The following is a 27,110-nucleotide window of genomic DNA, read 5'->3' on the forward strand; positions in this document are numbered from 1 at the left end:
AACAAAGTATTTTTTGGAACTCACAATAAATTTTTTAATGAATTTATGAAAAAAAATGAAATAAAACACTATACTTAACTTATATGTATATTCTTTATTTACTAGACATCTAAATCTAATCGGGTACCCTTTTCCCCTCCAACACTATCATAGATTGGTCTAGCCAGGTTTCAGACTCGTAAATATGCAGCAATGCGGGTCACAAAACACCCCATCATGATAGTTCTTTTATCTGCTCTAGCAACCCTCGCCCATCTTTGGCAGAGCCAATACCCAACATTCAGCAACACTCCATTTTCAATCGCCCATAAAAAGTATAATTCATTCAAGCTTACGACTCCATCACTCTCACTCCTTCTAAAGATAGTGTTAGACAAAAATCTGTGTATGTATCTTAGGGTAGGATTTTTTAGTTTGGAGGCCTTTGAATACCTAGGATTATAATTAATTTCATCGGTGAAATGTTGCCATGTATTACGGTCATGAAAATCCTTAGATATCTGGATTTGAGCGTTTTCCGTGGGGAATCCAAAAATATGGCTAACTTCATTCATAGATAAATCAAAAGTTCTACCAAGAAGCCTAAAGCGAATTTTGCCTGGAGGAGAGATAGGCAAAAATCGAATGAAAGAAGAATAAGAAATACAAATATAAACATTAGTTCAATAAAAATTTTTTCTACTAAGAATAATTTTTTTATTCTACTATCGAATTAACATGAACATATTATTGTGAAAATAATTAATAAATATAAAATAATAATGATTTAAATGAATTATAAAAATAAAAATTTTAAAGAAAATTTAGGCAAAATTAATAAATAGGATATTTTTATAACTAAGGGTGATTAATAGTGTGAATTTAACTCCATTTTTTTCTAATTCATTGGAGGTTTTTATGAGCTGATATAATACTGTGAGCTACATAACATGGATGGTCTCCCTTAACTCACCAAATTGATAAAAATAACTGTGATCGAGAGGACTCAAACTCGAGACCTCCCACTCTAGACATAAGTGAGAAGACAACTTTATCATCTCTTTAGACAACAAAAAATAACAGTATTTTTATTTGATTTACGTTATCAAACTAGCTATATACTTGTGCTAGTACAGATTTAATAAAAATTGATCTTTTGTATATTCATTAAATTTTTTTTTCAATTTTTGTTAAAATTTTAAAATTGAAAATCATTTTTAATAGTTATATAATTGATTTCCCAATAAATAATGCTGAAACTTGTAATATTCAAACTTTCATATATATATATATATATATATATATATATATATATATATATTAGTTGTTAAGACATAGGTTGCATATTGATTCTACTTGAATACTAAAAAATAAAGTTCCTAATTGAGTTCAGATATTTATCATAATTAAACGTGCGTTATTGCACGTTGACTATGCTTATTATTTATACTCGTTTAATTTTTTATTTATATTAAAATATAAATTTTTATTTAGATTGAGTAGTTAAATTATATTACACTCTATATATAGAGTAAATACTCTTTAAAAATTCTATTTCAATATACTAACTCATACTGTTTTTATTATGCATTAATTGCTTTTATTTTTTTTCGAAAAAAAAATTATAAAAATCATAATATAGCTTCTATTATATTTTTTATAATTATAACAAATTTTTACGTAATCGATTCTAGTACAAAAACTCCGGAAACACCAGAATGCCAAAACATATTCATCCACTAGAGTTGAAGGGTACTTCTAGAAAACTGATCTGGTTGGTTCCATATTCCCAAGCTTGCCCAAAGGTGATAATTTCTGAAACTTAGATATTGGTCTCCACAGATCAACATCCTGAATAAGCTTATGTAAGTGACAAGTGACACGAGTCAAATAGGAGCCTTGCCACTCACCTTCCTAAATGCCGACCAAAACAAAGACGCCCGCCATGTGTTTGACCTAATGCTCCAATCACTTAAAGCAAAATGTCTATGGGGGGCATGTGGCCAAGCGGGAGTCTCAATGGAAAAAGGATTATTATAATGAAATGAGACAGATTAAAAATCTTCCATTCATCGAGAAAGAGAGATGGAAATCATGGAGGATGTGGTGATAGTTGGTGCAGGCATAGCAGGGCTAGCCACTGCAGTGGCCTTGAAGAGAGTTGGGGTTCGATCTTTGGTATTAGAGAGATCAGAAGGGCTACGAGCCACAGGTGCAGCCTTAACCCTCTTTCCAAATGCTTGGTTGGCTCTTGATGCTCTTGGCGTTTCTCAGAAGCTCACTTCCCTTTATAATCCTATCCAAAGGTATGTTCTTTTAAGTACTGATAATATTGGTAGCTCTATATGCTACAATGTTTTCATAGCATTTGATCATTAATTTCGTTTATTGTTCTTTCTTAATCATAATTATTAGAGGATGTACAACCAACGTGGTTACTGGAGCTGTTTATAACAACGTCTTGACTGGAATCAACGGGTAACCTACATAAGCTCAGTATTTGACAGTTACAATATTTGTTAAACGCTAGAATTACATCTCAATTAGATGGTTACCTGCGTATACATAGACCGAGATCAGTCCATCGCAAAGCTCTATTAGAGGCTCTAGCAGAAGAATTGCCTGCTGATTCAATTCGGTTTTCTTCTAATTTCACTGCCATTGAAGAGCAAGAACAAGGAGGTTCTTCCATTGTTGTTGTACATTTGGAAGATGGAACTACTATCAAATCAAAGGTATATATAATCATATTATATATTGTTCTGTTTGGCATTGATATATTGGTTGTGTGTATAATTTACCTATATTATTGGCAAGCCTTACTTTGAGCTTCAGTTTGTAGTTCAAGTAAAAGAAATAAATCATAAAAACTATTTGGTGTTCACATCCAAATATTTATTCAATAAAAAAGATTATTTATTCTGTTAGGGATCTTACATTGGAAGAGAAGAAACTGAGTAAAGGGTATAACTGAGAAATATCTGTAAATTCAATGCATTTAAATTTTGAGTCGTTATGGTGGTCGGTCTATCGTGTTCTGTTCTCCTATAATGAAGAGTCAAGGTAATTCCCCATTGACATCATAATTCGTTTGAGGGAGAATAAGCTCAAGACCAATCTGTGGAAGAGATTGTTATTCCCCAGTGAACTATTATGCTTCCTGACTGGCATATTCAAATGAAGAACTGAAGCCTTCAAGGAAAAGAAATTTAGATTTAAATTTCGCCTCACTTTTTTCGGTTTTTATTTTATTTGTCTGCTAATTTATTTTTATATTGTAGGTTTTGATAGGGTGTGATGGGGTGCACTCAGTCGTAGCAAATCGGCTAGGACTTTCCGCACCTATCCACTCAGGTAGATCAGCAGTGCGTGGATTGGCTATTTTCCCACAAGGCCACGGATTTAATGATGAGGCCAAGCAGTTTCTTAATGCAGGCAAAAGGGCAGGTTTGATCCCTCTAAATGAAAAGGAGATTTACTGGTTCTTAACCGGCCTTGAAGGTTAGCATTTCTCAGACTTTCTTTTATCAGTCATTTCACTCTTCTTCCTCTTACTTGTACGCCTCAATTTTCGGATGGCAGTATTGCATGCGTGTTCTATTTAAACTAAAATTAATATGTCTTTATTTCAGGAGAAAACATGGTCAGGGAGCCAGAACAAATACAGAAAGAAATCATAAACAAGTATGCGAAAGATTTTCCATCTATATATCTAGACGTGGTGCAACATTCTGATCTTTCAACATTATCGTGGGCCCCATTAATATTAAGACAGCCATGGAATGTGATATTTGGAAATCTAAGCAAAGGAAACATCACAGTTGCTGGTGATGCAATGCACCCAATGACACCTGATTTAGGCCAAGGTGGTTGTTCAGCACTAGAAGATGCTGTCGTTTTAGGCAGGCACATTGGAGAATCATGCATAAGAAATAATGGTAGGCTTGTTTCAAATGACATGGCTGGAGCCATAAATGGGTATGTTAGAGAAAGGAGGTGGAGAGTAGCTGGTTTGATCACTGGCTCATATTTATCTGGATGGATTCAACAAGGTGGGTCTCAATGGTGGATGAAATTTTTAAGAGATGCTGTATTTCTTAGGTTCTTATTGCCCAAGGTCTTTAATCTTGCTCATTCTTATGATTGTGGGACTCTGCCTAATTTCTCTGCCTCAATTAACCTGCAATCTTCGTCTAATAAAACAGACTAGATTGTGGTTTGTTTAACGCTGACAGTGAGGTGAGAGCTGCGCCAAATCGATGTAAACTTAACTTTGAATATTAGATATGACCTTAAAATAACAAGGGAAGGTTGGCAAGTGAGCTGATGTATTATGATTTGTCATTACTTGTACTTTACTCTTTAATAATTGAACTTAACTTTGTAATTTTCTGTTTTTTAATTGATTTGAATGGATAAATTATAAGAAAATTGTTGTGATCTATATTATGTTGCTTTAATTTAAATAATTTTCTTATGTATTTTTTTTTTTGAACAAATTTACTTATGTATTATTAATTAAATGATCAAATGTGAAATTATATACTCTTTTTTGAAATTTTGAAATAATAAACTGCAATATTTATTAACACAATTAATTATTTTAATTCAAATTATATAGTTAATTATTTTTTTTTCTTTTGAATTCGCATATATTCAAATTTTCTACAATTGGTTTCATTTGTTTACATAACATAATTCGCAAATTTTTTATATTGGTTTCGTTTGTTTCTATAAAATAACTTACAAGAAAATATTTTTCATAATTTTCCGCTATTTGAGGGGTTCGGATAAATAAGTCAAAGGAAAACTAAGTCATTTTTAAGCAAAATGACTTTTTATTTTTAAGATAGGAAAAAAATTTACAAAGATTGATAAATTTTATTATAACCTTATAAATATATATTTTTTAAAATTTATTAATCATCACTAGCCATCACTATCGTTCACTGTCAACCACCACCATAGACCACCGGTCACCCTTGACATTTACAATTTACCATTTTTTTTCACATTTTTCTCATATTTACTAATAAAATTTTTGAAATAGGAAACTTTATTATTATAAATATTTTTATCGTCTTGTGAGTTAAAGATTTTAATATTTTTTAACTAATTTTTAATATTGCAACCGAAGAAAGGAAAATAAATCGTTTAAAAATATTTTGCGAAAAAAAAAATTTACAAAGATAAGTTATTTTTCGGAAGGAGATGAGGTATAAGAAAATTTAATTTTAATAAAATAAATTTTTAGTGAATTGAAGTTATATTTTAATTCTATTTGTTACCGCAACTGCATTATTTAATTAATGTTTATTAACTACAAACTATTAACTATATTATAACTCTATTAGGTTTTATTTATTTTTTTATAGAAAAAATATTTATTAAATGTTAAAAATATTAATTATCATGAAATTATTTCATTATATTTATTAGTTTTTAACTCCATTAGTTAATAAAAAAAATTTAATTTTTATTGAATGCAAAAAAATTAATTATAATAAAAAATAAAATGTCACATCATTACTTTTATATTTTAATATGTTACCACATAAATATTCATGCTTTAAAAATTATATATTTATTATATAGATCAAGAATTTAAGTACATGGGAAAAGTTAAAATTTTTAATACTTAACATTTAAATTTTGACTTTTAAATTTGAAATCTTTAATATTCAGTTTTATCAAACAATTAGGCCACTGCTCGGCAATGACATTTTATGTAATATTTAATGTTTTTATTAATATTTAGAGTTATATTAATGTTTAGAATTTAAGGAAGAGAATTATCAAACGTCAGTAAACAGCTAATAATTACTAAAATAATTAATTTTACCGATCAGAGTTTAGAGTGATTACAACCTAAGATATAATTGAAAAAAAAAGTACAATTTTCATTTGAATAATTTATCAAAGCACAAAACTCAAATTGGCATTTGAATTTATTATATAGAATTCTCAATTCATTTCTTAAATTTATAATTCATATGACACTATTTGTAAAGTATTTTGAAATGTCAAGATACTATTAATGAATCTTCGTATCTTAGAATATTCTCGGGCCTATATGTGGCTACAATGAAGACGTCCACCATGTGTTTGATTGAATATTCCAATTACTTGGCACATACGGGTTATACTCTTATGCAGTCAAATTTGGAGCCTCTGCAGCACTGCAGGAAGGCTAACTATAAATCTAGAAGGAATAAACAATGTCCACTCATATTACATATACGAACACGCAAACCTGTTAAAGAAAGAAAAGGAAGTCTATAGAGATGGAAATTATGGAGGACGTGGTGATAGTTGGTGCGGGAATAGCAGGGCTTGCAACCGCAGTGGCCTTGAAGAGAGTTGGGGTTCGATCTTTGGTACTAGAGAGATCAGAAAGACTACGAACTACAGGTGCAGCCTTAACTCTTCTTCCAAATGCTTGGCTCGCCCTTGATGCTCTTGGCGTTTCTCATAAGCTCACTTCCATTTATAATCCTACCTTCAGGTACTTATGTCTCTAAAACTTATTATGTTCTTTTGTTGAACTGAATTTGAATATTTACTAAATAATATTCTGCCTTTTCCAATTATTAGAGTAGTGTTAACAGATGTGGCTACTGGAGCTGTTCAAGATACCTTGTTCCCAGAAAATGGGTAAGCTGCCGAAATTTGGACATTTCTTGCTCTTAATTCAATTCAATAATTATTTTTGATTTGAAACAGAGCTAAAGGACATGGACCCAGATCAGTTCATCGGACAGCTCTATTAGAGGCTCTAGCAGAAGAGTTGCCTGCTGATTCAATTAGATTTTCTTCTAAGTTTACTGCAATTGAAGAGCAAAAACAAGAAGGGGCTCCCGTTGTCGTTTTGCATTTGGAAGATGGAACTACTATCAAATCTAAGGTACCTACATATCATATCTATATTATGAATTAAAATTTTATCAATTTTTATATATGTTTCTAACAATGTATTCTGTTGTAGGTTTTAATAGGGTGTGATGGGGTGCACTCCGGCGTAGCAAAATGGTTAGGACTCTCTGCACCAATCCATTCAGGTAGAGCAGCAGTGCGTGGAGTGGCAGTTTACCGAGAAGGCCATGGGTTTAAGCAAGAAGTATCGCAGTTTATAGATGTTGGCAAAAGAGCTGGTTTTGTCCCTCTAAATGACAAACAACTCTACTGGTTCCTCACTTGCGCTGAAGGTTAGCACTTTTTCTTGAAAGCTTTCCGTTTGGTTATATGGACACTAATACAGGATACGGTATGAATACAGAACACAGTAATTTTTTTTTTTTTCAAGAAAATGAAGACATGATACATTCAATAATATCAAACTAAATGGACTTATTTATAGAAAATAACTTAGCTTGGGAAAATATTTTTCAAGGAAAATGCTTTCCTTGATACATATTTTTTAAATAATATATTTTTCGTTGTTTAGTTAAAATATGAAAGTTAGTTAAAAAATATTAAAATTTTTAACTCATAGTATCATATAAATATTTATAATGATAGAAATTTCGTATTTTAAAATTTATTACTAAATATGAAAAAGAAAATGGAAATCTAATGGCCGATAGTGGTGGCTAATAGTGGCTATGACTGACTGTAGTGGCTATTGGTGATTAATAAATTAAAAATGTATATTTATAAGATTATAATAAATTTATCAATATTTGAAAAATATTTTCCTCTCTTAAAAATAAAAAGTTATTTTTCTTAAAAATGATTTAATTTTCTTTTGATCAGAAAATATTTTCCATTAATTTATTAATATGTGCATCCCAAATAACAAAAAATTTAAGAAAAAATTTCTGTAAGTTATTTTACTGAAACAAATAGCGTTTTAATATATGGACTCACAACATAAATCAAATTAATCAAAAATAATTTTTTGTTCAAACGAAAATATTTTTTATCATTTATCGTGAACAAAAGGATGAAGGAATAATAATTTCTAAAAAAACTCTTCTTTAATTGTCTTGATGTATAAATGGTTTCATAGCAAATTGTTGGTTCGGCTCAAACCGAACTGAACTAAGATGGAAAAACATAAAATTGAATTTATCGGGAGTGAATCTAAACCGAGGTGTTATCTAAATTGAATTAGTCGATATGGGCAATTTTTTCCTTATCGATTTGATTTTAAGCGCTACCATCTACTTCCGGTATAATTGAGCCAAATCAAATAATAATTTTAATTCCAATCGAATTTCTCTTGAGCAGGTTGAAGGAACCGAAATGGATTGATTCAATTTTCGGTTCAATCGATTAATTTACACCCCCTAATTCCATAAACTTGAGTATAAGCAAATGATATCCTAGTGAAAAATATAATTTATTAAAAAAAAATGAAATATGCAAACAATCATCCCTAACTAATAATCTATCTTAATTTTTCCAGGAGAAAACATGGCAAGAGACCCTGAAGAAATACAAAAAGAAATCATGAACAAGTATGCAAAAGATTTTCCCTCAACATACCTTGACGTGGTTCGACATGCTGATCTGTCAAATTTATCATGGGCCCCATTAACGTTAAGAAAACCATGGGATGTCTTATTTGGAAAACTAAGCAAAGGAAACGTAACAGTGGCTGGTGATGCAATGCACCCAATGACACCTGATCTAGCTCAAGGCGGCTGTGCAGCACTGGAAGACGCTGTCGTTTTAGGCAGACTTATTGGAAATTCATTTATTAAAAATAATGGTAGACTTGTCTCAAATGACATGGCTGGAGTTCTGAATGAGTATATTAGAGAAAGAAAGTGGCGTGTTGCTACTTTGATCACTGGTTCGTATTTGTCAGGGTGGGTCCAACAAAGTGGGTCCCAAGGATGGAGGAAATTTTTAAGGGATGTTATATTTTATGGGCTCTTATTTCCTATTGTCTTTAAAGCTGTTCGTTCTTATGATTGTGGGACATTGCCTAGTGTCTCTGCCTCTGATCACCTTCAATCTTCATCCAGCAAGACAGACTGAGATTGAATCAGCGGTTTCTTCTCATGAGTTGGGTTATTTTTATTATTTAATTAATTTTCTTATTTATTTACTTTAATTAAGTTTGTTATGATTTCAATGAATAAATAAATCTTTATAAAGATTTATAAATAAATTAATAACAGTATTATTCCTCATTGTTCAGTTGTTTCCTTTAAACATAAATTAAAGAATAAATCGTGATCATCAAAACTTTCATATTAGCAAAAAATCCTTCTTTGATTGAGTTGGTTCGACTTAATGAATCAGGTTAGAAAAATACATTCCGGCATTGAAATCGAACTGAGATGTTATCTGAATCAAACTAGTCTGTTTGGAAAATTTTTGCAGTTTAACTGACTAATTCCTGTATAACCGAGCCAAACCAAACAATAATTTTGGTTCCAACCAAATTTCTCTTGAGCAGATTGACTGAATCGAAATGTTGCTCATCATTATTTTAATTTTTAATAAAAATAATTAAAATTAATAAATTATAACTAAAATTATATAAAAAAAAAAGTTGATAGTTAATAAACCAAATTTTTATTCTTTTGCATCTTTTGCTAAGCTTCCGCACAGCCACATTTTCTTCCTCTGCCTCAATAACAAACAGTTAGGTGTATATGTGGCAGTTCCCTAAAGTTAGGTGGGTGCATTCCAGTAAATATGTATAAAGTACCTTATTATTGTAAAATTCAGCCATTTGCCAACTTTCTTCGACATGTGCAATTGGCATGTTCATATCTTATATACCACAGAAAAATCTAGATCAAAGACCATAAAATAAAAAATTATATGCTATGAGATATAAAATATAAATTTCACAAACACAGTCTTTTCCTGTATCAGCAGCAGAGTTCAAGTGGTTAAAGAAATCAGATCTTCTCACCTCTATCTTTGCACTTGCATTCTTCATTCAATAATTTGAGAAATGATGTTCTAAAAGCAAAAATTTGTATTAGGGATATATTAGAGACATACATAACATTTTTTTTTCCTGCTTGAAATTATATTGAAAAATAAAAAGAGTTCATACAAACATAAATTTTTGAGTGCCAATAATTAATAAAGGCAACAAACAACGCTAAAAGAACAAATTGATGGGTGCATGTGATTAGAAATTGATGCCAAAGAATAGTTTTTGTTGCAATTCAAGTCAATGACATGTACTAATGACGTTCCGTGCACTTCAAATATTTATTTAAAGATATTTTTTGCTTCAGAATTTTATATATAATATTATATAATATAGATAGATATAGGTAAATAAGGTCTTGGTCCTTGCTGAAAACTCTTTATATCTTTCTTGTATTAATGAAATAAAGAAATTCTTTATTCTTGCAGTTTAAGACCAGTGCATGGTACTTGTGATTGGATAAAGGATGTTTTGCTCTCCAAAAAAGCACCCAACAGGAATGCTCTGGCTTGAATGCCATAGTACTTTAATAGGTCGCTCAGCACACTTGCAATAATTTGAACATAACAACAAAATCAAATCCCTTACAACAAATTAAGAGTTAAAACTTCGAAACACTTTGGTTTACTAATTGCGGCAGCGATCGAGAGCTTGTGGCTAGCGATTGGAGTGTAGCAAATTGTTATAGTAAAAGCCCGATATCACAGGCCCTTCAGAAAATGACAGCAGCAACTCATAAAGCATCCAACCTAAACAACTGAATCACATAAAAGTGATTCTACGATGGACAGAAAGCAGCTGAAGTGTTATTCTTGGAAGCATTTGTGCCCAGTCAATCTGTTTGAAGTGCTGAAGATATTGGTTATAGAAGAAATAGCTAAGGTGGAAGCTGAGACTACTTATGATGAGCGTTGAAAGTCATTATATGCTCCTCGCTTGTTCTACTCCTTTGTGGGAACCGATGAAATTATGTGTCCAGGTGCTGTGACTGAGAGGTACTTCTTGGCTGATCAATGTTGCTTTCCAGTGCAAGGTTAACTTGATCCTCTACATTTTTAGAGCACGTTGGATTGTTCATCGTATGCCCAGTTGTTTGTGCAGGGCAGTTTCGAGCCATTGGAGACTCTTCAGATGTCCTATTCTTCTTCATCATTGAGTGAAAATTGTGTTCCAACTCGTTCTCACACCAGCTTCTTTTGAGATCTACTGAAAGCGATTCCTTTTGACAACTTAAGGATCGAGTAACACTTGGATCTTCCACTACTCCATCCCGCTTGCAAACCAGATAGGCTCCACACTTCTTCAGGATAGAACCCATTGATGCTCCTAGAAATTTGAATGAAACTTCAAAGTGAACTACACCATTCTGCTTCACAGGCAAACCCTTAATAAGTCGACGTGGGAGATAGTATAACCACACATGATCCGACTCTAATGAAAAGAACTGTCTTGAAAACATTATCACGTTTAGACCATTGATGAGAACTTCACGTGATATATTTGCTGTCTCTCCATCCTTCAAACTTAAAATGGCACAAAGAACCAATGCTCTGATTTTCTCACACTTATTTGAAGGTACTTGGAAAGACAATGAGTTTCCTTCACTAGTGCGGAACCACTCTGGAATCTCACTTCCAGGGAGAAATATTTCAATTCGAAGGTCCTGACGAAATTTCTGTTGCATGAAAATTACCAAATTAATGAAAGTGCTAATAAAATAGAAAATTAAATGAAAAAGTAAGCTGAGAAGGGCATTTGGTTAACATCATAACAACAACAAAAATTCATACACACACAAGCGCACACACACAGAGACACTTTTGCAGGGAGAGACAGCAAGAGCTGGATGAGGGTACATATGGCAAGTACTAATAAAGGTAGAAGAAAAGCTAACCTTACTCCGTAATGCATTGTCCAAAAAATTGCCTTCATTTTTAGCAAGTTTATGACAGTTGGAGAAGTCAATATCATGGAGTCTGTTTGGCTTTTCTTGTTTATTAGATTCAAATACCCTTGCTAATTGTGAAAATCTTTCAAGTGATTCACAATCTCTTGCTTCTACTCTCTTAATTTTCAGTGGAAGCTCTGGAATTTCTCGAATATTCTTGCACTTCGATAATTTGAGGCTCCTCAAGTTATGAAGCAGGCAAATGCTTGGCGGGAGAGTAGCAAAATCATTTCCTGTCAGATCCAAATCTTTCAAAGCGGAAAAGCATTGATGCTCCATTAGGAAATTGATTCCCAGAAGATGGCAATTTTGTAGATCCAGACATCTTAACATTGGAAATCCTGATGAAGAATGGCTACCAAGAGCCACAGGAAACTCATCAAGTCTTGAGCAACCTTCAAGAAGCAGAAGCTTAAGATGTCCCAACTTATAAATGCTACTCGGAAGAATGGTTAGGTTTTTGCAATATGTCAGAGTTAAGACTTTAAGTCCAGTGAGATTTTCAATTGATGGAGGAAGAACTTTTATTGCAGTTCCATTTAGACAAACTCTCTCCAGCAATTTCATCTTTTCTACAATAATTGGAAAAGCCTCAAGTTTTGTGCATCCAGTAAGAAGAAGCGTTTGAAGAGATCTCAGTTTGAACCTACTAGGAAGACTTCTTAGGTTATGGCAGAACTCAAAGCTCAATAACTCAAGTTTATCAAGATATCCAACAGATTCATCAACCTCAACTAAATTTGAACAACCTCCAAGATTCAACCTCTCAAGATTTGGGATGAATGAGAAGTCCGGGGTTTCTACTAAGGATTCACAGTCTCTCAAATCCATAAATTTCAAATTGTTGTAATTCTGTAAAATACACAAGAAAATTAAAATTAATATTAAATAATTTCTAAAACTGCTGTACTTTAATTTATAGAAAGAATTAGAAATGCTGAGCAAATTATATTACCTTGAATCCCTCTCCAAATTGCCTGATGCAGCCACGATGCATGTTAAGTCCAACAAGTTTTCTCGCACAAAATCCAGATGGCATTGATTGCAAAGGACATGAGGGCCATTCAAGCCACCTTAATTCATTAGGGAGATCCATAGGGCCTCCAGTAACAGTAATATGTGCATTGCGTATTAATAGTATTCGAAGACTTTTCATCTTCATAAAAGCTTCAGCATCCAACTGTATCTCTTTAGGTTCAGGTAGGTCCAGCAATATACCTTCAATGTCATCTGTTCCCTAACAATCCCAAGTACAAATAAACCAAATAACATATAGAAATTAGTCAAACAACAAAGATGTTTGTTGTGAACAAGAAGCTAAATAATAGGTATTGCTTCTATACTTAGTTTCTGTCAAATGCTCAGCACATAGAATAGCAGAAACACTATTTCAACATATGGATCTTACCGTATTTCCTGTCAGTACCCGAAGAACATCCTCATGAAACCACAATCTTGTGCGCCTGTTAGGATTGGAAGACTCCTGGCAAACAACTTCCCTGCCCATTGATTGTAGTAAAGCATGCATATGTATTTTATTGTTTTCTATGCTTATCAAGGACTTCTCAATGAGAACTGGTACTCCGATATCTGGGTTGAGACCACATGCATCTAGAATTTTTATCACTGCATCTTTGTCCATCCCTTTAAAGAAACAGGCGATATCAAGGAAAATGGCTTTCTGGTAAGGCTCCAAGCCATCATAACTTATTTTGAGTATATCATTTATCTTTTTGTTGGGACTTTGTTTCAGTTTAGCTATTTCACTTTCCCATTCAAGCACCTTTCTTTGATACAAAAAAGAGCCCAGCACAACAAGAGCTAATGGAAGACCATCAGCATAATTTACTATCCACTGGGCAAGCTTCGAATACTCTTCTGCAGGCTGTGGTTTCTTAAATGCATTCCGACTAAAAAGCTCAAGAGCATTCTCAGGAGATAATTCGTCAACCTTATGTATTCTTTCCACTCCATGGAAAACTAGCAAATGTTTATCCCTAGTTGTGATAATGAGTCTACTTCCCAAACCAAAACAATTTAGTGCAGCTAACTTTTCCAATTGGTCAACATCATCCACATCATCAATAACAATAAGAACCCTTTTCCTGCTTAACCTCTCCTGTATGCAATTGATTCCTCTAGCAAAGTTGCCCAACGATACATTTTTATCTCTTAACATCTCAATAAGAAGGGTTTCCTGCAGTTGACCAACACCATATTGCTCTGACGTTCTTCTAACATTTTCAAGAAAGCAGCTGCCTTCAAATTGATTAGCAATTCTGTTATAAATGGCTTTGGCAAGAGTCGTCTTGCCTATTCCACCAATTCCACATATCCCTACCATGAGAACATCTCTTACCCCAATGCTTAACATATGTATCACCTCTTGCACATGGGATTCTAAGCCAACAGGATGCTGTGGAACAGGTAACAATTTGCGGTTCAGTTTAGTTGATACATTCTCAACAATGCTCTGAATAAATTTAGCCTCATCCCTGACAATTTGAAACACAATAAGCAAGGCCAAGACAAAAAAGAAACATACTAATCAACAATGAGTTTTTTTTGTCACAAGTGAAAAACTCAATTTCACAGAATAGTCAAAATTTAAATAGATTAAGAAATGAATTTGTCATGTTAACATAGATAATTAAATTTCAATCAGAATGCAGTGTATTTCAGTTCTTAAAAGTAGTATCTCCATGAATTTGAAACTATTTCACCATCAATTTATCCACTCCAACGTTACAATTATTGTTTCAATATCCCAACTAAAATCATATGTAAATTTATACAAAAAAAAAAAAATCTCAAGTGTAAACAGACTAATCAAGAACTAATTTTGTTTGCCACAAGTGATAAATTAAACTTCATAGATTACGCAAAATTTGAATAGATCCAGAAATAAACTTTTCACGTTAACTTTTTCAACTAAACAAAAACCAAACTACATTAAATTTTAAATTGTTCCATAATTTCCTCTTTCTACACTATTTATCATTCCAAACATCAAAAGTAAACACATAAATATTTATTTAAAAAAAAATCCCAAGTCAAGAGAAAACATAATTACTCATTATGCAAGGGATTTCCAGCCAATTTAGCAGCTTTAACAAGAGCTTCTCTCCACCTTTTCTCCTTCTCCGAATTCCCAACATCAGCTACAAGTTTATCCAATGCTTTCCCAAACGTTCCAGTCTGCTTCCCTACATCAGCTGGAAGCACCTTATAAAAGATAGGTAGAACCACATGCCCTTTCAATTCATTACAAGCAAACATCATTGTCACCAATTCATCCAAGCAATGAGACGACGATGCATAATCTTGAGAGAAAACGACAATTGAAATTCTTGATCCTTTGATTGCATCGACAATCGCTGACGTAATCTCTTCTCCTCTCTCAATCTTGTCATCGATGAAAGCGTTGATTCCTTTGCTGCAAAGAGCGTGATAGAGATGGCTTGTAAAGTTAGTGCGAGTTTCTTCGCCTCTAAAACTCAAGAACACATCGTATTTCCAAGGATTAGAAGAGGAAGAAGAAGGGATAGCCATATTTAGCTAAGCACAATGCAAGATTTTTTTTGGCGATCGTTACATTTCATTCTTGTTCATATAGTCAACGGAAGTAAAAAAGAAAGAGTATTCACTAGAGAAAAGTATGCATTTCCTGTCTTCCACCTTCCAAGAAGTTAATCAACCGCGTTGGGTCCGCCAAAGAAGATATAAAATTACGGGAATGGAAAATTAAGATTTTACCCTTGTGTTTTGTCACGATTAATTAGTTTACTCTCCTATTTTTTAAAATATACTGCTCTATCTCTATATTTTACTTTATTAGACTACTATACCCTTCCCTCCAAATTCTATACTTTTTCTCTTCTGCATTTCAACTTTCTCCCTATTTCCATCTAAGCTCTCTAATCCAGAAAAAATAAATAAATAAATGGATTTCCAATGCCGAAGTTACTTCCAGCTTCAGCAAAACCATCCAATATGCAATTGTTTATTTATAGCCATCTGGAATCAATATAAAATTACAACATTATATTTCTAGGATTGTGTTATAGAACCCTCTCAGATACAAATGTCGCACTTTTAAAAGATTTATGAAAGAATATAAGATTTTTTCGAGAGAAAAGAGCCAAACACTCTACCAGATCCATCAAATGCTTCTCATTGTGCAATCCTAATGGAGGAATCATTCCTTTTGAGAACCAAATATTGTTAGCCCTCTCCAGTAAGGCAATAACTACTCGATTAGAGCTTCAGACTCAAATGGAGTTAAGTTTGCTTTTTATTTTTTTTTTATTTTTTTTATTTTTTTTTTCTAGGTCAGATAGTTGAGATGGAAGAAGGAGAAAGTTCAGATGTAAAAGATGAGGGTAATTTTGCCATTTTTTTTGAAAATTAACACCAAAAGGTACAAAATTTTGACGGAAGGGCAACATAGTTTAACCGAGATAAAATTCAGGGACTTTTAGTGTATTTTTAAAATTACGAGGGTAACACTAAAGTTAATTTTGATAAAATATACGGATAAATCCATAATTTTTTAAAAATTATTTTTTTAATTAAAAAATATATATAATATATCAATTCTATATCAGAGTAATTACTATATAGTCCCTAAATTTTTATCAAATATACTAAGGACTTAGTTTTCAAAATTATACTTTTTAGTTCTTGGATTATAATTCTTTTATACTAGAAAGTTCAACATTTAATTTTACTTAAATATTAAAAACACTCTTAAAGATAATTCCTATATGGTGGGCTAGATAGTGCAAAATTACTATTATATTCTTATATTTCTCGAAATACAATTATTCCATCTCTGCTTTAAAATGCTTTTTAAAATCCTGTATTTTCATTCCGTCATAAATTTCAGTCGTTTTGTCACAAGTTTCAATCCTTCCATCAGTTTCCTCTAATTTTTCCAATAAGTAAATTGGAAAATGACATAATTAACTTTATAAGCATAAAACAAAAATGAATAGAATGTGTTTGGAGGTCAATAACAGACGCCTCCTTCCTCTTCTTCTTTCATGATGCCCAGAAGACATTAGAGAAAACTTTGAAACTGTGGATCTCTAGGACTCTATTCTCAAATTGATTACATGTAAAGAAATAAAATAAAAAGAAAGTCCAAGATTTTGTGATAGCTCAATTAATTGAGAAACAAAAAACAAATAGTAAAAACAAATCAAACATCCAATATAATTGCTCAATCAAGAATGTGCTCAAATCTGAACATGTGTAAATTGATTTTAAAGATCTGTCATCTATCATTGCTAGGCCTCGATAAACGTAATCGGAAGAACAAATAGAAGGTAAAGAAACCATTCTCGAATCCTTCAGTGGGAATCCAAAGATCAAAGGTCGCCTCATAAGGTGACAGAAGTAATTACCATTATTGGCCCTGACGCCCAGCTCAAATGGAGAGGCCTAGCCTGATCTGAGAAGTGCTAATTTGGTTCGGATAGACTTCATTCAAGAACGCCGCCGCCCCAATAAGAAAACAAGTGCTAAGTTTCAGATCAGTGAATAAACCGAAACGAAAGAAGAAACGTTTCTCGCTCGGCGCCTAAAGCGCACTATGCCCCGCTTCAACAAATGAGAGTTTTCGGTGGAACCGGTGAACCACGCGAGCTCCTTAGATGCGTGGGACAGAGGGCTCATAGTACCTGCTAGCTGGAATTAAAAGTTTCAGAGAAGCTGTTCGCTCGTCGGTGTATTTTGGTGGGGACGATGGCGAAACCGAAAATGATAATGGTAAAGCAATAACGAGAAGGAGAGCCAACATGTTGTTTAGATCTACTAAGACATAGCCAAGGTAATGAGAAAAAGCAATGAGCTTGTCGATATATTCTCCAATGACAATGGCAACTCCGGTGATGGTTCTGGCGATGTAATAGTGGCGACAATCTTACTTGAGTTTTAAAAGCAGCATCCTTAACTAGAGAAAGCAATGAGCTTGTCGGTATATTCTCCAACGACAATGGCGACTCCGGTGGTGGTTCTGGCGATGTAATAGTAGCGACAATCTTACTTGAGTTTTAAAAGCAGCATCCTTAACTAGAGAAAGAATAGGAAATAACAGAAAATAAAAATGGTATTTTTAGATTAATTTTACATTTGTTTCTTTTGACCTTTCTTTATTTATTTGACAAAACAGAAAAATTGAAAAAAACTGACGGAAGAATAGAAAGTTGCGACGGAATGAAAATATAGAAACTTCAAAAAGCATTTTAAAAAACGCAGGACAGATTGTATTTCGATAAATACATAGACGTAATAGTAATTTTTCTTTTCAAACTGTAGCATTTAAAGTATTTTGTATTTAAATAGTGTAATATTATTCTTGTGTTTTAATATTTAATTTTTATTTTAAAATTGTTTTCGGATTTTTCCAGAAATTAATAGTATAAAAATAATTTGAATTAATTTTTTTGTGAAGTAATTATTTTTTAAAACTAAGAGTTCTAAATAAAGTACATTTATGAGAACAATTTCAACTATTAAATTATTTGTAAATTTTAAATTTATATATATTTGTTATCAAGGGCAATCCAAGGGATTCCCCCTAAGGATTTTGAGTGATATTATTTTATATATTTACCTATAATTATGCATTTTGCATTTGGTAGGTGTTAAAATATAATTATTGCAATCAACAAGGTCTTATCGAGTTGCTCTTTTCATTAACATAACGAGTGAGGTGTCTTATGTTCGAATCTTTTCAACTATAAGAATTTTCACCAATTTAGTGAGTCAATGGCTACACATAACACGTTTTAACCTGAATCTCCAATTTAATGGATTTAAAAATGTAATAGGTTGAGATGAGCGGATCATCTTTACGTTTTACTGGCTGAGTTGAATTACAAATTCACTAAATAAACTTGTTGACTCCATCCAATCCTTAATAATATCAAATAAATATGTTTGTAGCTATGAATTATTTGAGTTAATTTAATTTAATTTATAATTTTAAATATAAATATTAAATTATTTACATATTTTTCGTGCCTTACTCTTTTTTATTTAAGAATGACCTTATTTTTTAAATTATTATTTTTAATGGAAACTTATAAATGTTATTGCTGTAACATATCGTAGTTTAAATTTATTGTATAATTATATTTCTAAGTAGTTGTAATATTATTGATGGTATTTCTTATTAAGAAATTTTCATTATTCTCACTTCTTGGTAACTTCTTTTTAAATATTGCTATTGAAATATACTATGGTTTTGAAAATTGTTATATGATAATGTTTCTAAGGACATTTAACTTTGCTGGTTATTCCTCTTAAGCATAATTTTACTTTATTTAAAATTATTTATCACTTAGTTGACTTGTGGATTTATACTGAATCTACATTTAATCCAACCGTTCATATCTCGCAGTTTCATAGAATTGTAAAATATTTAAAAATATCATAAAATAATAATAATTGGAGCTATTATTTTGTAATCCGGCAATCTAAAAAAACAGTATCGATTTACATAAAATAGCTATGTATAGTAAGAAGTATTATAAGATATTGACAATCAAAGCTATTATTATAAAATGTAATCTAACAACCTTATAAAAAACAACTTTCAGATTATAGAGAATTATTATAAAATGTTTGTAATAGGAGATTTTATTTTATAATCTAGTAACTTTGCAAAAAATATTATTTTATCCTTTCAATTGTTTTTACTAATTTAATGAGCCAAGAGGAAGGTCACCCCTTTTATGTAGCCACAGTATTATTTTGATCTATTGAGCCTCCAATGAATTAAAAATAGTCATTTTTTACAAAATGTTAATAGTATTATAATATATATACTATCATGCTTATTATTTTATAAATCTCACTTTTTACCTTAAACATTCATCTTTTACAAAATATTATAAAATATTGATGAAAATGTTCATTATTTTGTTAAAAATTATTTTACAAAAAATAATTATTTTCATAGAATATTATGAAATATTTGAAATTATTATACATTATTAATGCTTAAAAATTTAGTTTACCATAAAAATTTGATTGCCTTGATTTTCCTTCAAGGCATTGTAGAAAATGCGATGCTGCTAACTAAATTTAATTAACTTTAAAAATAATTTATTAAACTTCGTGTACACAAAATTTGAAATGTAGATGAACAATAAGAGGACACAGTGATATATTGAATATACTGAATAATTTTCATTTTTACTGACCAAGAACTGATTTTAATATATTTTACTTTTGATCTTTTTTAATTTTTCCTGATCTTTTAAAAACGTTTGCATTGCCGGAGGCCCTGAGCTTCCAGCATCAACACACTTTCACCTAAGATATTTTCCTTAAACAACATTTTCAGAAGAAATACGTTTATGATATAATTAATCAATGGTTATGCTAAATGATGAAATTACATTGCTTCATTAAACCATCCTTAAAAGGGGGGGGGGGGGGGGGGGGAGAAAGGAAAAGAAAACCTAATGCAGACAGAAGCCATCAGGTATCTTCTCTTCTCTGCAGAATGAGCAGGGAACTAAACCTATTACATAATTTTGTTCTTAATAAAAATAAGGCAGTATTCTCCAAGGAACAAGTCTCCGGTATTCAGCCCATATTTCTTTATACTTCTCGGCACATCGAGCCTCGTCCCTTCTCTCTCTCCATATTAGCAGAATAAGAAGATAAATCGGATAAAAATATGGAACAAGGGAACTGCAAAAGAAATAAACTCTTAAAATTTAACTGTCTACCTTGGAATGGTGTCGATGTAAAGTCTAACACCCAGTTTCGTACAAATTAATTTCAAAGCACAGAATTCATTTATAAATATGATAAAATTCTGTTTAGTTCTGTTGAATCTCATAAAGTTTAATCTTTAGGAATTCCAGAAAATTTTATGAAGTTCATTTATACCAAGTAGAATGAAGGAGTTGCAAAGTTACCTTGTCCCACAAGGTAGACTAAATGACAGCGCCAACAATAGGTCTCCAAGATAATTACAATGTCTTGCAATCCCCCTTCAGCAAATCAACACAATGTCAAGAACACTTTAATTATACTGAGCCACATATTTCTATCACAATAGAAACTCAACAAAACCATAAACCTCCAGGAAGAGCTTATGTGACAGCAGCTCCCGACTGGTTTGGAAATATGTTTTGACAAACAGGTGAGGCCACCTATGCATCTTAGAGCCAAATCAAACAATACTAAGCCAGTCAATAGGTTGGCTTCTTTACCTCATGTTATGAAACACTGCAGGAGAACCAGCCGAGGTTGAATGATTACTTAGATAATGGTCCATTTGATTACTCAGACATGGATTTAGTCGATTTTTCTAATAATTACAGACAAATCGAATGGCAACATAACAGGTTGATAAGGACACATAAAAACTGATATGACACATTAATACCCAGACAGAAAGCTTACCAATAACCAGAAGCAAGCAATTTTCCACCAACAACCCTTGGTGGCTTACCCCATATGAGGGCTTTTGGATTCTTTTTGAAAACATGCTTTTGCTTGTTAGCTCCTCTAAAGACCAGATACCTGCCCAGATTACAAGAGCAACTTTTACCTAATAATTTTGGAACAAATGAAGTTGAAGCTTCCAGGACAGCTACTTGTTGCCAGAAAGTTACCCAATCAGAAAAACAAAGCAATTTGCTATTACAGCAGCCATTGTTAACTCCACTTTGTTTCCCAAAAGCCACCAACCCTACAAGAATTAACAGTGATTGATAAACTAAATGTTGTCTATATGGTTTTACACAAGATATGCCAAGTATTCCACAGTGGTCATAGCAAAAGTTGAGAGAGAAACCAAAATTGCTTGACCTTGAAAAATCACCTCGTGCTTCACCACTATAGTTTCTAAATTTCTGTAACCAATCATGCTGAGAGATATCTTCATCTCAAATTAAGTCAAAACTGTTTATAGTTCAGTTGATCTTGTGCCAAGAACAAAATCATTCTTAGTCAATTATGCACATCACAATATACTATCTTCACAATAGAAACATAAAACTATAATGCCTAGGAGGGGTTTCCTTTTTATTCTCTCTGGAAATGGAACCTCCGTTGTTCTACTTTTCAAAACTTTACAGAAGTGTCTAGTTCAAAATCATAATTTAAATACCCAGAGAATGCATGTGTCTTAGATACAGAGAAATTATTACACGTCATCTAAAGGTCAGGTTCATAACTACATGCCTGGATGCTAAACGTGAATGGAATCCAAACAAGATCACCAAATACTAGCATGAAGCCCAATCTCTCTGCTATTATGTCCCATCTACAAAGAAAATGGATCAGATATGTGAATTAAATTTATACGAGTGGATGAGCATCTTAAAAACAATTTATAAAATGGACAAGGAAAGAGAAGCAGGCGGAAAAGATATCAAACAAGTTATGAATATAAAAGCAAGACTGCAAGACCATATAAGTATGTATGTATGTATGAAAACATTATTTCCATAACTAGTGATGAACAGATATATACTGCAAATTCATGTTAACTAATGGGCATTGAATGTGCTACATCAGAACCAGATAAAGTAAAATGCTAGATCATTATTCAAAACTGGTGAGACTAATATTAGGACCAGACCTGCTATAGCCACCCATCCATGGCTGAGGTTAATCTCTTGTTCAATCAGTGAATTGAACCTCGACATGTTATCTTTGGGCTCAGAGATCACCTATTATTGATAATTACGATAAGTCAATGAAACAAATGGTGGCTTCCACATGGTGACATTACATTCCCAACCATCCGTCTCCTTGGACTTGAAAAAGATCCTCAATGCAATTAATTCTGTCTAAATTTAAATCTTGTCAATTTCCTGACAAACTTTATAATATCTAACCCTTACTAGTAAAGCTCTTTAGGTTGATCCATCTTCAGTTTAAGAGAGGTAAAATCCAACATATTGAAAAATGAACTGGGGCTAAAATATCAATCACAAGCATAAGTACAACTCATTGGAATTCACCTTCGGTTTGCATCAAAACCCAGCCACTCTCCATAGTATTTGTTAAAGAAATACCTTCTGTTTCCAGATATTATATGCAAACCGAGATTCAATATAACAGAAACAAACGTTGTAGGTTGAAGCATCTATATTTACAACTAAGGTGGGATCTGACATATAGGCTGACCTAAATTTGACCATATGTGTGGACACTTGAGTAAGAGACTCTGGCTTAGACGGTTAGACCTGGCTGACAAAAGCTTCAGCAACATATCTAAACACTAAACTTGGATAAGCTTATGGAAAACCTTAATGTAATTTAGCAATTGTAACCTTTAGCAAGTTTTTCAAAAACTATTATTTGTTCTCTCCTTTTACTACTTTAATTTTAGCTACTTGAGTCTATCTGACAATTAAAAAATGCTTTACTGAAAAGAGCCATTTTAGATGTCATTGGAGAAAGTAGTTTAGTAGTGTCATTTAGTTCTTGTAAAAGTTTTTATAATTAGAACATCTGAAATTCACCTTACAAGCAAAATTTAGTGACTTTTTTGTTGACATTTTTCAAATTATATTTTTACCAACAGTAGCTCAAACAACAATTCTATTTTTATTTTTGCTTTTCCGATTTTTATATATATCAATACTGAGTAGCATAGCAAATAAGCCATCTCAGTTTGTATTTGTCCTTGAATTGGAACACTTAGACTCAGGTGCAATATTTTTATAACATATTTAAATCTTAATCTCTCCCTTTTTTTTTCCCTTCTTTTGATGAGCAACTACGGGCACACCATATTAAAGCAAGAGGAAGAAGGAAAAGCATTTCAAAATAAATTATGGGTGTGATACAAGCCAAAGCACTCACGTGGAGGTCATGTATTCCTCATAAAAGAAGTAATCCAGGATGTATAACTGAAAAAAGGAGGCAGATAAAACTGATATTCAGCAGCAATCAAATCTGACATGGAATTAGATGGTGAAATAAAATAAGACACTTCCAAGCATCAGCAGATTACCCCACAGAATATTTGGTAAAGAATCATTGAACAGCTCAAGTTGGCATCCTGAATACTTTTTGCTAAAACTGATAGGTTGATAAATAGCCAGCCCATCATTCCAGCTCTAACAAAAAAGAACCTATAAAAGAGAACTTCGTTATTGTTAGTCTCCCATAGATGCCTCATTAGTTTAGTTGGATAGAAATGCTATAGAAGCCAGCAATGATGTTTTTATATGCATTAACCATCTTCTCCATGCTGTTAACAAAAAGAAACTAGAGATAAATGAGAATTATGAAATGCTTATGCTATGAGATCACGGAATGAAACTTCCTGCAAAGAAAGTCACCTAACAACTAAATATAGAGAATAGATCAATAAGAGATATAGATGAAACATATGTAACAATACAGTTACAGCCATCGCATTATAAATTGCATGCATATATGTTGGGCAAAGAAGAAACATATCCAAACAATCAGAAGAAGATTACATACTTGAGGTCAATGCCCAAGAAATGAGGATTGAGCTGTATTCCAAACCAGCTGTTTAATGAGAAAAAGCGTTAGCCTATTCGATCAAAGAAAGGAATTCTCACTGTAAATGTAATAGGCAGCAGAGGTGATAATCCTTTCATTTGTATAGGCAAATAATATATATTGAAGACCATCAAGTAAATAAAGTAGGCATTTAGGAGAAGTCACAATGAAGACAACAAAGCAAGACAGGAAAAAATATTGTGATAGAATAGTTGATCAATGCTTATATGAACAAACAGTAACACATAACAACTGGATCTAAGTTCTTTAAATGGATGGTAATTGGATTTGATGGTTGTATTTTAAATTAAAATCCCCTTAAGGAGCTTATTTCTGATCCTGCGTTGGATCACAGGATCCTGTTATCTAATTGCAAAGAAAGAAACCATAGCATGGAACATGATGAAACGGCAGATAGTAAATTAAGGGCTAGCTTGCCAATATTTTGTCCATGTTCAGATTGTTTTTCAAGTATGCACGGTAAATTGATAAAATATGTTATTCTTTCACCTACAAGAAAGACACCAAAATATTTTTAAAATGGGTGGTAAGATAGTCTTATAATAGCTTGCTTAAATCCTAATACTCAAGCGATTTTAAGCGAAGCAAGTTATTTTGTTAGACGTACAAATCATGTATTAGGTTCCCTGTAACATGAGGCTTAAGCGAAGAACCGTGGTTTTGTGAATTGCAACCAGCAGCGTAGAGTACCATCGCCACCTAGATGTTGAAAATGAAAAACAGAAATGAAAAGAGCTGAGTAAAAAGAAAAGCAATGCGAAGCAACAATCTTCAGTCAATAGATATCAGCATAATGGCATGCATGATACTGCTTTATTTGGAACATGCATCCAGAACACTATAATGAGTTCAATTGAAACAAAAGATATTTAATTTTTTAGCTTGAAGACTAACTTATCTTACTTAAACAGGCTAAAAGATGAAAGGACAAAAAGCATTCTAATCAATAACAGACAGAATTAGTTTCATAACAAAAGCATTCCATATGGATAAAAACTGTTTTAACATAAAGATATTTGGCATCAAACATGACTCTCTACTAATTTTTTTGAGAATTAAAAGGAATTTGAAAGTCGTACAAGTCCACTGATTCTTAATAATGATTAGCATTTTCACACTCCAAATCATACTAGGTGTAAGGTTGGAAATATTTCATATACATAGACAAAAAAAAAACATGTGCAGAACAGATATTCAGAAAGAAGTTTAAAGACCTGCAGATAGCGTATAGCTGGAAATTTAATTGGAACTTACAAGAACACTGAAAATAAAAGTTGCTGAAAGCAGCTCAAGTCCTCTCTCTGATATCACCTGCAAGCATTATTTGAATAGTAATATCAGTTGCCTTGCATTGAGGGCACAAACTAACCACAAATAAATTCAACTAGTGAGTTGCCACCAGTAAGCATTCTAGGTTTGTAACAGCATCTTTTAAGCAATCTCAACATCGAAAATTTTCAAACCAACTAAGAGAGTCATCTAACATGATCTTATTGATTATGAAATTCACCAAAATGCCTCCCATTTGTGGTAGTCAACAAAAGTTTAAAAAAACTTGTTCAAATTGGCAAATACATACAGTGGGTGATACAAGATCCATCTTAGCGCCAATCCCAAGAAGAGCGACCAGCAACAGCAACGATACCAACCCTATTACAGCCAAAAAAGAGAAAATACCGTAAACCCTACAAGCAATAAGCGTTCAAAAGCACAATTGAACAAATAAAATTGTCAATTTATTATACAAGTTTAGGGGAAAAGAACAAGAACAATAACAGACCATTGCAACGATAATAGAGACGAGAACCATCCTGCAGGGTCACTCCAGGAACAACTTTACCAGGCAATATAGATCCAGCAATAGCCAGATAAAAAAAGAAAAATGCTAGTACAACGACCTGTAAATGTAAATGAAAATGACAAATATCAATAAAACCTATTGAACTGAATCTGAAAATTGGAAGAAATTGAAAACAGTTAGTTGCCTGAGTACTTACTGAGTTCCATGAAGGAATGAGGGCGTGAAGAAGAAAACCCATATCCATTTTTTTATAAGTCTAAACTAATAAAGACCGTAGTTTGATACTTCAGTCGCTATTTCTCCGGCTTTTGGACTAAAAAAGCACTACCAGAGACTGATAGCTCTGCAGGAATCTTAAATTTGAGAGCACATGTTAGCTGCAGCTGCTAACCAGTGATGGTCCCGTTGGGCTGAGGAATATAGTAAAATCAACCCAACCTAATCAAATCGAAGCAATTTTCGGTTTGATTCGATCTGATTTTTTATCTGAATAGAAAAACTAGAAAATTTTTTAATTCAATTTGATTTTTATTATATAAAACAACAGTTTCAAAAAATCAAAAATTTTAAATCGAATCATATCAACTATATTTAATTTTATTTTATAAAAATTCAGTTGAATTTTTTTATACAAATTTATTTTATTAGTTTAATAATTGATTCAATATACCTCCAAAGATTTCTTTGGCTCATTGAATGGAACTTTTGAAATACACCTTCAAAATGTAAAATATCATTTGAATGTGTGAATTTAAAATAATGCTTTACGAATACATGTCTAAAATATTTTATTTTTTTAATATTAAAAGTGGATTGAATTGCTAATTTAATTGATATTGGCTGTGGTAAAGTGGTTGATACTCATTCTCTTCTAATTAAAGATTTTAAGTTCAAGTTTTGGGTATGAAATTAAAATTACATCATTTTTTTAATATATTAAGTAG

The 27,110-nt window shown here is 32.2% G+C and overlaps 4 protein-coding genes across 5 annotated transcripts; 2 read left to right on the forward strand and 2 right to left on the reverse strand.

The window, feature by feature from the left end:
- Positions 1-1,675: 1,675 nt before the first annotated feature.
- Positions 1,676-4,423, forward strand: LOC105636598 (monooxygenase 2). Its single transcript, XM_012219913.4, has 5 exons — positions 1,676-2,285; positions 2,395-2,457; positions 2,549-2,714; positions 3,261-3,480; positions 3,612-4,423. The coding sequence occupies exons 1-5, from the start codon at positions 2,065-2,067 to the stop codon at positions 4,187-4,189; spliced, it is 1,248 nt and encodes a 415-aa protein (XP_012075303.1). The 5' UTR covers positions 1,676-2,064; the 3' UTR covers positions 4,190-4,423.
- Positions 4,424-6,180: 1,757 nt separating this feature from the next.
- LOC105636597 (monooxygenase 2) lies at positions 6,181-9,119 on the forward strand. The gene is made up of 5 exons (XM_012219912.4): positions 6,181-6,484; positions 6,574-6,633; positions 6,703-6,883; positions 6,965-7,184; positions 8,387-9,119. Exons 1-5 carry the CDS (start codon positions 6,264-6,266, stop codon positions 8,962-8,964), a joined length of 1,260 nt encoding a protein of 419 aa, XP_012075302.1. The 5' UTR covers positions 6,181-6,263; the 3' UTR covers positions 8,965-9,119.
- Positions 9,120-10,245: 1,126 nt separating this feature from the next.
- On the reverse strand, positions 10,246-15,520 carry LOC105636596 (disease resistance protein Roq1). Of its 2 annotated transcripts, none has more exons than XM_012219911.4 (5): positions 14,902-15,520; positions 13,237-14,323; positions 12,784-13,065; positions 11,775-12,680; positions 10,246-11,555 (listed from the first exon to the last, which is right to left on the reverse strand). In XM_012219911.4, the coding sequence occupies exons 1-5, from the start codon at positions 15,378-15,380 to the stop codon at positions 10,848-10,850; spliced, it is 3,462 nt and encodes a 1,153-aa protein (XP_012075301.1). In that variant the 5' UTR covers positions 15,381-15,520; the 3' UTR covers positions 10,246-10,847. The 2 variants fall into 2 exon arrangements, with proteins under 2 accessions (XP_012075301.1, XP_020535937.1); XM_020680278.3 differs by having other exon boundaries at positions 13,237-14,244; positions 14,902-15,043.
- Positions 15,521-20,177: 4,657 nt separating this feature from the next.
- FK (Ergosterol biosynthesis ERG4/ERG24 family) lies at positions 20,178-26,561 on the reverse strand. Its single transcript, XM_012219910.4, has 13 exons — positions 26,363-26,561; positions 26,146-26,263; positions 25,945-26,015; positions 25,620-25,676; positions 24,973-25,064; positions 24,303-24,350; positions 23,824-23,944; positions 23,673-23,719; positions 22,041-22,122; positions 21,470-21,546; positions 21,258-21,377; positions 20,768-20,842; positions 20,178-20,537 (listed from the first exon to the last, which is right to left on the reverse strand). The coding sequence occupies exons 1-13, from the start codon at positions 26,408-26,410 to the stop codon at positions 20,384-20,386; spliced, it is 1,110 nt and encodes a 369-aa protein (XP_012075300.1). The 5' UTR covers positions 26,411-26,561; the 3' UTR covers positions 20,178-20,383.
- Positions 26,562-27,110: the final 549 nt, after the last annotated feature.

The sequence above is a fragment of the Jatropha curcas genome, chromosome 3 (assembly GCF_041381405.1).
Source record: "Jatropha curcas cultivar XTBG-Jc1 chromosome 3, XTBG_Jcur_1.0, whole genome shotgun sequence".
NCBI classification, from domain to species: Eukaryota; Viridiplantae; Streptophyta; class Magnoliopsida; order Malpighiales; family Euphorbiaceae; genus Jatropha; species Jatropha curcas.